We start from the raw sequence: 10,115 nt of genomic DNA, 5'->3' as shown, positions 1-10,115 counted from the left end.
GGCAGCAATAGCCAGTCTCCCAAAGTCTCAGTTCCCCCCCACAGGTCTCTCTATCCACCGGCCTGTCAAAGAACTTGTTTTGCATGATTTATGACGGTGAAAAAGTTCAGTACGTGATAGTTGAGTCTCAGGAGATATCATTGCAGGGACCTTGCAATGAAGTCTCCAGGGAGCAGTGCACTATCGAATTGCAATGTTGCCAGCTGTAATGATAATAACAACAATAACAATAACCAGTATTATTATTACGATCATTTATTGAGCTCTTACTGAGCTCCAAGCAGCTGCTGAAAGCTTCACATATATTATCCCAATATTCGCTGTGGGGGTACGCACTATTACTACTCCAAATCTGCATTGGAAGAAATCGATTTAGGGGGTTAAACAGGTTCCTCAAGGTCAGAGAGATTTGGGTACTCAGGTTTGTGTGAATCCAGAGCCCGACACACAGAATGGGGTAAGGGAGAATTAAACACTGCAGACTGTAACAACCGCAGCTTCCGCACGGGCCCCCTCTCCGATCCCCCTTTGGGACTGTCCGTGATATCTAAGCGGGGGTCTAAACTGTCGCCACAAACAGCTGCAACAACCGTTTGGTGGTGGCGGCTCCTAAGAACCGTGGACTTCTTGCCTGGGAGGCTGTGAAGCCGAGAGCGGAAAGGAATTCGGGGGGCGGGGGGGGGGGTATCTGGGGCCCTCAAGGGATGTGCTTGCCCGCCCGCCTTCCCTTGTCCTCGCAGCACCTTACACCGTGCCTGGCACCGCTTGGTACTTGGTAAATACCTGTTGATTGACTCCCAACGATCCCAGCTCCTTACTTCACCTATCCCCCCCTCCACCTCGAGTCAACAACTGGAACTGAAGGGATACCGGGGAATTTCCGGGGAACCAGTGAGAACCCTCCCCGCGCTGGAATCGTGGATTTAGGAAAAGCGGGAGTCCCCCCACCCTTCCCTCCTCACCCGCTTCTCCGATTTCTCCCCACTCCTTCCCCTCCCTCTCAGGAGCTCAGGGCCATAAAAATGCAGATGGAGGATCGGTGTGAAATAACGGGCCCATATAAATCCCTCTGCCGCCCGCCTGCAAGATGGATTGGCCGCATTGAAATTCCTCCGCGAGGATAATTAAACTCGGGGCCTCATCCGGGCAAAATTACATTCCTGTAATGGCGTCGCTCGGGGTCCCGGGAAATTGCTCCGTGGGCTTTCAGCGGCGGTTTTTATCGCCGGCCGGGGTGTGCCTGGCTGCGGCTCGCCTCTCCTCCGGGACCGTAAAGCTGCTGCCGTGATTTATCCTCCCCTTCTCCCAAATCCGATTAAATGGAGGAGCTCGGGGCCGGGGCGCCGCGGGGCCCGGGAGCCGGGAGGGGGCGGCGGGAAGGACGGGGCCAAGGAGGGGAGGACAAACGGCCCCTCAGAGGGTGGCGGATTTGGCTTTATTTACAGCCGCGGCTCTCTTTTTATTTTTTATTTTTTATGGGGGTTTGGTGAGCTTTCCCCGTCCTTCTCGAGCTGCGTTCAAGCACGATGCCTGGATGGCAGGGGTTTGGACAGGAGGGGAAGTGGATAGGCCTTGTTGCCCTCCTTCCAAGGGGTGGCTCGTGGTCTGTCTTGGGAGACAAAGAGGCCTAGAGGAAGGGATGAAGGCCGGGAGCCTCCCCCCCCCCCCCCCACTTCTTTCCATCGGGTAAGGAAGAGCGAAAGGGCACGAGGGAGAAGCCGAAGGGCTTCCATAAGAGCACCTCATGGGAGGACTGCTTATCTCAACTCCCACAGATGGAGCCTGGGCAGAGGCAGGGGCATGCCTCCAGTGAACTCACAACCTCACTACAGGCCCCTAGTGCCCACTCTTGACTGTCTCAGGACTCCGGAGAGAAGGCTTGGTGTCAGGGCACTTGAGTCACAATCATCGTTAGCCCCTATTTTCTGGTTCGGTGATGCTGGTTTCCTCCTTCTTGGCTGATCACTGGAATAAGAAAGAGGGAGAGGGAAATAAAGGCGAGGCCACCACAGGTAGCTGGGGCGTTTTGCTCTCTATTCGCCCATTCAACGGGTTTCCCATCCATAAAGTCCCTGGGCAGTAGAAGGCAAGGAGCCCCATCACTTCATTTTCCTTTTGCTACATTTTGGGCACTGAACCCCCATCTCGATGTATGTTACTTAACAGTGAATTTCTGGTGTGCGTGGGAGGGGGAGGGGGTTGGCAATGTGACTGCACATGCTGAGAAAGGATACACGAGTCCAAGATCCCAAACGCTTGAGCCGACCAAACCGCAGGCCACGTTATGGATCGGTTTACACTGCAGAATTGTCCTCATTTCTGCAGAGGGTCGGCTCTGCCTGCAGTTTCTCCTCTCAAACACCAGGTGGAGCGACTGGCTGAATGCCGCCACAAAGCTGACGGCGGCGCTGTGGCGCCTGGGCCGACCCTCAACATTGCAATCACTCTATCCTTAGAAGAGCGACTCGTTGGTGCAGGCCGCGCATGCGCTGAGCCTTTCGCTCTTCCCGCCCCCTCTCCCGCCCCTCTCTGTCTTTTCTGCACTGGGAGCAGGTAAGGCTTTGGGCCCTCGCGCCCGCGATGCGCCGCGCACGCGCGCGGAACAACCCATCTCGCACGAGTCCTTTGAGGTCCTTACCTTGCATACTCGCACCCTGGTCCTCACGGCCTCCCTTGTTCCTGGTATTCCCGCGCCTTAGGGCTGCCCCTTCCGCGTGCCGGTGACCTCCAACCGCGCGGGCCTGGCGCCATCTTGGATGTCTCGTGGGAAGGGGGAGGGAAGAGCGCCTTGGAACTGGCGAAAGTCAAACCCCAGAACGCTCATTTTCACCTGTTCCGCTCGGCCATTACAGAGGTTCTTTTCTTACCCTCTTGTCTATTCAGAGTTGTCACAAACCCCGGAGTCTCCCCTCCTATCTCTGCTTACCCTTCTCCTCCTTTTTCCTTCCTATCCTGCAACCTCCAGACTTGGCCCCAGCCCCTCAACTGCCCCAAGCAATGGAGATAGCCGATGGTCTTGATGGTCTTTTAAAAGCGAACGTAACCATGGTAGAACAAAGCAGCCAAAACACTCTCTCCATTCAGGCCGTGGCCTGGGAGAGCTGTGGCAGAAAAGAGAACAGTTTCTTTAGAACCATTGGTTGTCTTGCAAGTACTTCTCTTCTTCCACTCAAGTGAAGTTGGAAAAAACAGAAGTGGTGGGCTAATGGCGAGGTTTTCTGTTAGAGGCAGCAGGCCCAGAAGAATCGTGTGGGGCAGCATAGGGTGGTCTTCACCTGACAGCTTTCCTGTCAAGGGTATACTAAGAGTCCCCAGACTCCGCTCTCAAGAGGAAAAGAAGGTTAAAGGAAAGGAATGGTTAAGTCAGCAGTCCTCTAACTCTGTGACTGATCGCGGAGTTGAAAAAACCCATGATGATTTAGGCCCACTGATTGTGGATGATGGTGTTGTCCGGGGTGTTGTAGGCTAACAGTTGCAGACTTGCCATGGTTAGGTGACCAGTGGAGGCATCTGCACTTCATGCAGGTTCCCTTAATTGCCACCCTTTGTTGTGGGCTTGTTACATGTCAGCACCACCTTAAACTCTTTAGGTGTTACTTAATTTACCCCCCCCCCCCCATGTTTTGTATGATGATATTGAGGTTTAATTGCCTTGTGGGGGAAACAAACTATTTATTTATTATGTTTTAAGTAAGCTCTACACCCAAGGTGGGGCTTGAACTCACATCCCCAAGAGTCACATGCCCTATTGACAGCCAGGTGCCTAGTCCTCTTTTTTTTTGTTTTTAAGATTTTATTCATTTACTTTAGAGAAAGAGAGCATGGGGGGCGGGGAGGAAGAGAATCTCAAGCAGACTCCACCCTGAGCTCAGAGCCCCTTATGGGGCTCAGTCCCACGACCCTGAGATGGTGACCTGAACCTAAACTAAGAGTGGAGCATTCAACTGACTGAGCCACCCAGGCACACCTGCTGCGCCCCAGGTCCTCCTTTTTTTAAGCTTTAGGGAAATTTCGGGTTTTGACCAAAGAAAACCTTTATAGTCTGCAGCAAAATTGGGTTAGAGTTATATATGGGCAGTTGGAGACAGGACAAGAGTTGAAGGCATCGATTAATCTGAAAGTGACTGATTATGGATTCAGAAGGGTAACCTGGGAAAATCTTGAGTACAGCTCATTTAAGGAAGTGTTATTTAACAGGTTTATTAATCCCTGAGTATTTCAATCTGTAGCATATTGGGAAGCATTAACCTAAGTGTGAGAAGATTTCAAGTCCTGACTATATCACTACCATCATTGTAGGACTGGTTTTAAGACCATGCTCTTAGTGTACCTAAGGGTCACTTGAGAAGCTCGTTTGAAATATGGGATACTTGGGCCTTATATCCAAAGATCTTGATCAGGAAGGTCTAAAGTGGGACCTGAATATGCAAAATTTTTGAATATGCATTTTTAATACATAGATCATACCTACCCTCAACTAGTTCAGGCGGGCCTCTTGGAGAAATCCTTTTTGTAGGTCTTTAACTCAAACAGTCTTCTCTTAAATAACTTCACTCTTACAAACTTAGGGCACCTACAGGGTGTCAGTATTGTTTTAGATCTTGGGCGTACAAAATTGAATGCCTCTTAGTGAGATGGTGGAAATGAATACTTCATGGCTAATTAGAGTAATGGGAGGTTTCCTCACTGATCTACCTCACTCTGTTAATTAACGTAGGAAATTGAAGTGTTTTGAGGAATCCAGTAACTTCCAGGTAATTCAGTAAAAAGATTGTTGGAGATCCTTCCAGGGTCTTGGCCTTCAACAAACATCTCCCAAGAGTCTTTAAAGGGCAACTGTTTAAATCCCGGACAATGAAATCTTGAGAAAAGCTCCTTTTGAATAGAGACTGAGGAAAACTTAGGCAGAGGGCACGGGAATTTCCTCTGAAGACACCAACTCATGAGGCTATGGAAATGAATAACAGGTCTTAAAGTTGAGACCAGGTGGCTACTTGTTCAGACCAGGGGAGTCACTTGATTATAAGGAAATCTTAGAAGCTGTGTGGAGGAAATCTTGACTTTAAGGTTTTAATTCCATCTCTGCTGATAACTTGAGGTCATTCACTCTGCTCTCTGGGCCATTGAAATTTTCTAGAACACCTTTTCTGCTAATAAGGATGTCCTTTGATGAATGAGGACAGTGTTTACAATGCTGCTTCTGTAATTTCAGCTCTCCTGCCACAGCCCCTCATCCCCTGAAAATGTATGCCTGTGCAAAGTTCGTCTCCACCCCCTTCTTGGTGAGTGCCTGCCTACCTTTTCTGGGAGAGTTTTTAGGGAGGGCGTCTTGTCTCTTCCTTGCCACACCTTGGTCTTCACAGCTGGGCTGGGGGAAGGCCCTTTGCTGTGTTAGCCTGACAGCAGAGAATGAATGCTTACCAGACACCCCTTGTCTCAGATCCCTTGGAAGCCAGTTAAATCTTTTTACCCAACCATATTAGAAGAGTGTAAATGAGAATCTAGACTAAGTTCAGGTTATTTCCATTCTAAAACTCCGTGTTCCTGTAAACTGGAACCCAGCTGGAAGTGGTAAACATGAAGTAGATAGCCTAACTTGGACTGAGTATGCACTGTGCACAGGATCTTGCCCTGAGTGTTAGAGAGCCATAGCCCAGAGTTCCCTCTGGGAGCTTAAATCTGGGTGGCAAGTTAAAACACATGTAAGTACACATTGGAAAAATACTTGATTCAGAAGCAACAGCATGGAAGAAATTACAGATTATTTTTTTTTTAAGATTTATTTATTTATTTTGGGGGGGGAGGGAGAGAATGAGTGGGGAGGGGCAGAGGGAGAGAGAGAATCCTAAGCAGGCTCCATGTCAAGCACAGAGTCTAACGTGGGGCTCGATCTCACAACCCTGAGATCATGACCTGAGCTGAAACCAAAAGTCGGACGCTTAACTGACTATGCCACCCAGGTGCCCCAGAAATTACAGATTATTAGATGGTGGAGGCAACTGGTTCATACAGCTGTAAGTGAAAAGGGCTGGCACTGTTCGTGGGTACCACTGGTGGAACACTTACTATGCCTGGCACTGGGTGTACCGATTTGTGTACATAATCTCAGTTACTTCTCATATCAACCTGAGTTATCGTATACCAATTTGATAGATAAGAAAGCAGTTTTAGAAAGATTTAAGTGACTTGTCCTAAGATCACATGGCTGAAGTAGAGCTAAGATTATGATCTAAATCTGTCTGACTAAAACCCTGGCTGGTAGCCACAATATTGTCTGCTTTTGCTTGGGGTTAGTCAGAAACGGCTGCAAGAGGGGGTGGATTTTGAGCACAAAGGTAATACCTTGTGGCCTGAAAGGGGGTAGGTTTCTTCCCTTAAGACAGAGAAAAAGCGTGGGAAGCAAGAGAACTGGTGTGGTTCTTGAATCTAAAATTTGTTGAAAGTAAAAGAAGGATCCAAGATTCTGATTTAAGCTCAAAAGAGAATGAATGGGGCATTCACATGACAACTTGGGATGGTCTGAAACTCCTCCACACCCCTTCCTTGACCCTCTTGCTTTTGTGTCGTTTCCCCTAGGTCAGGAGCACCTCTCAGCTGTTGAGCCGATCACTGTCTGCAGTGGTGCTAAAACCGCCGGAGACACTGACGGATGAGGTACCTTATAAGGTGGGATTGGGCCTGTGGTTTGGGGGGTGAAGGGTGAACAGGGCTACGTGGCAGCACCAGTAGGGGGAGTGCTGAGGACAATCATCACAAACTAAAGTTAGTGAAGGATCAAGGCCATTGGCTTTAGGTGAAGGTGGAGGACAGTTGATACCACATATGATTAGTGTTACAACTTTTGCCGCTGGCAGCACATGCCCGTGTTTGCTGCTGATAACGACCATTACTTGACCTAGTTTACTGACTTCAGCTGGTGGCATTTGGTCCCAGGCAGATGACGATTTCAGGGCACCAAGAACAGGCTAGGGCTTCATTCTACAGTTCTAGACCATACCTGAAGGTATTTGATGTCCACCTCTTGGATCAAAAAGTTCTGCTTGGCAACATTTAAGGGGATTTTCCAGGAAGTAAAAAGTTCTTGTTTAGAGGAGAAGCCGTGGAATGTGATAGCATAAAGGGTTTAAATGGTACAAAAGTTACCGAAGCAAAGAAAGGGGTTTCTTAAAATCTTTACCTTCTACCTGCATCTTCTTCACAGAGCCTCAGCAGCTTGGCAGCCCCACGTCCCCTGACCTCACTTATTCCTAGCCGCAGTTTCCAAACCAGCGCCATTTCAAGGGACATCGACACGGCAGCCAAGTTCATTGGGGCTGGGGCTGCCACGGTAGGGGTGGCTGGCTCTGGGGCTGGAATTGGGACTGTGTTTGGGAGCCTCATCATTGGTTATGCCAGGTAAGATGGGCCCTCCATTGGCTCTCATATATGTTTCCAAAGGTCTGGGCAGAAATATCTGGGTCTATACTATCCTATACAGTAGCCACATGTGGTTATTTGAATTTAAATTTTTATTAACTAGGGGCTCCTGGTTGGCTTAGTCGGTAGGGCTTGTGACCCTTATCTCAGGGTCATGAGTTCGAGCCCCATTTTGGGCTTAGAAATTGCTTTAAAATAAATAGATAAATATTTAAGTAACAGTACATAAGGTTTAAATTTTGCATATATATATATATATATATATATAGTGTCACATAACATGTGATTAGTGGCTACCATATGGGAAAATTCCCCTGAAAACTTTGGTTTAGAGCAGGAGTCAGCAAACCAAGGTGGTAGGGCTTGAGCCCTTAGCTGAGCTAAGAATGGGTCTTCCATCTTTTTTTTTTTTTTTTTAAAGAATTTTATTTATTTATTTTTTTTGATAGAGAGATAGCACAAGTAGGCAGAGCGGCAGGCAGAGGGAGAGGGAGAAGCAGGCTTCCCGCTGAGCAAGGAGCCCGACAAGGGGCTCGATCCAGGATGCCTGAGCCGAAGGCAGCTGCTTTACTGACTGAGCCACCCAGATGACCCAGTACATCTTTAAAGTGTCGTGAAAAAGGGGGGGCAACAGAGACCATATGTGACCCACAACATCTGCAGTATTTGCTATCTGGCTCTTTACAGAGAAAGTTTGCTACCACTGGTCTGGCGCCTCAAGGCAGCATAGTGGCTTTGTTGCTGCTTTTCCCTGTCCCTGGGAATCCCCCCCCCCCCCCCCCCCCGTCACTCCTGGGAAAACTGCCTTTGCAGCCTGCCCCACAGCTTCCTGACACTTGGGACTATTTGGTCTCTACCAACTCTGGGCAACTCACTGTTAGAACTAAATTAATCATCAAGAGACCTGCAAGTTCTCTTAATGCCTTGAGGAAATAGGTTTATTTTTTTAGGACTTACATGAAATAAGCCTGACTGCTTCTGTGTCCATAATTCTGTTAGAAGCTGGTGTTACTTTACCTTATCCATCAGAGCTTCCGGAGGGGACAGAGTAAGGGAAATAGAAATTATATATTGACTTCCAAAATGGGGAGTCTTTTATCCCGTTTTATTTCTAAACCCCACAGACCATTTATAGATTCTTAAAGCCCCAAATTTTTGACTACTTTGAAATGAAAGAAGGTAGTCTGTCCCTCTGGCTCCCTTGTCCTCTGGAATGGGATTTTTCTCGTTGTGTTCCGTAAAGCCCTAGGGTTTTGAAGTATGCCCAGAGACCATCTTAACGAATGAACAGAAGACCAGTCAGACAAGCCTTTAAAGTCCCCTACTTTTTTACCATTGTAGTTTGGTTATTACACATTTTGTATTTGGGGGTTCTGCTATTTCAAGTTTCAAAAAACTGCTCTGATAGACTCTGCCACTCTGGATGCCTCTTCCCTTCCGGTTGGGCCCTGGACAGTTAAATGTCCAGGTCCAGAGGTCTTAAGTTACGATATGGGTGATCCACTGAGGAGGTTATGTTTGTCCGTGGGCCTTGTTACAGAATTTTGGGCTGTCCACTCCCAACATTCAATCTCTGTAGAGCCCTTGATGTGTCAGGCAAGAATTGGGGCATGATGGTGTCACCCTGAGAGACGCATTGCATAAGATGAGCTTGAGGAGATGAGTTTTCCCTGAGCCCACCTTTGATGTTTGTCTTTTTCTTTGTGTGGACTAGAAATTCAGTCTTTTCTCCTCCCCTTCTCCCAGGAATCCCTCTCTGAAGCAACAGCTCTTCTCCTACGCCATTCTGGGCTTTGCCCTCTCGGAGGCCATGGGGCTCTTTTGCCTGATGGTGGCCTTTCTCATCCTCTTCGCCATGTGAAGGAGCCGTCTCCACCTCCCATAGGTCTTTCTCCCGTGTCTCGTCTGCCCTGTATGTTCCTTTTCCTATACCTCCCCAGGCAGCCTGGGGAAAGTGGTTGGCTCAGGGTTTGACAGAGGGAAGACAAATAAATACTGTATTAATAAGATCTTTCTTGTGTCTCCTGTGTATATTTGTTCTCCACGGTTGGCTGAGTGCCTTGGTGAGAATATAAGGCCTGGTGGGTGGTGACACTTCTAAACTCAGCATGAGTCTGGGCTCACTTGTTCTTCATTCTCTGTGTCAGGAAAGCTTTATTCAAATTAGTGGTTCTTTTTAATAATTTTCACCTGGGATAGCCTGTTATCTTGGAGGATTGGGTCAGAAGAAAGAGAACAGGGCTGGCTTAAAATTTTGGAAAATGGCTATTTCCACTGCTACTATCCTGGCTCAGGCCCTCATTGCCACCCACTTGGTCTATTGCAATAACCTTTTAACTGGCCTTCTGCCTCCAGTCTCTTCCCTCTAGCATTTACTTCTATCCGCCACTGCCAAATTAGTCCTTAAGTATAAGACTAGTTTTGTCATTTACCAAGTCAGTCTGACCTCAGCCTACTCAGATTTTATCTTTAATTTTTCCCATACACTCTACCCAAAGTGATCTCATTTTTCAAATACTTTCCCTCTTTCCTGTCCTTATCTTCAGGCCTTGCCCTTTGGCCACCTCTGCTTTCTTTTCCTCAATCTTTGCTCACTTTTCCTCTTTTTCAAACTCCCTGTTATCTTTAAAGACAGAGTTTAAATGCTACCTCTTCATTATGAAGCTTTCATCTGGTTTCCGTCTACCATCAGTCAGATG

The 10,115-nt window shown here is 48.0% G+C and overlaps 1 protein-coding gene across 1 annotated transcript; it reads left to right on the top strand.

Moving 5' to 3' along the window:
• The first annotated feature begins 2,380 nt into the window (after positions 1-2,380).
• On the top strand, positions 2,381-9,425 carry ATP5MC2 (ATP synthase membrane subunit c locus 2). Its single transcript, XM_026501714.4, has 5 exons — positions 2,381-2,553; positions 5,213-5,282; positions 6,577-6,666; positions 7,202-7,395; positions 9,163-9,425. Exons 2-5 carry the CDS (start codon positions 5,244-5,246, stop codon positions 9,275-9,277), a joined length of 438 nt encoding a protein of 145 aa, XP_026357499.1. The 5' UTR covers positions 2,381-2,553; positions 5,213-5,243; the 3' UTR covers positions 9,278-9,425.
• Positions 9,426-10,115: the final 690 nt, after the last annotated feature.

The sequence above is a fragment of the Ursus arctos genome, unplaced genomic scaffold, assembly GCF_023065955.2.
Source record: "Ursus arctos isolate Adak ecotype North America unplaced genomic scaffold, UrsArc2.0 scaffold_26, whole genome shotgun sequence".
Classification (NCBI taxonomy): domain Eukaryota; kingdom Metazoa; phylum Chordata; class Mammalia; order Carnivora; family Ursidae; genus Ursus; species Ursus arctos.
The sequence above is the reverse complement of the archived record's forward strand: the minus strand, read 5'-3'. Positions and strand labels throughout refer to the sequence as shown.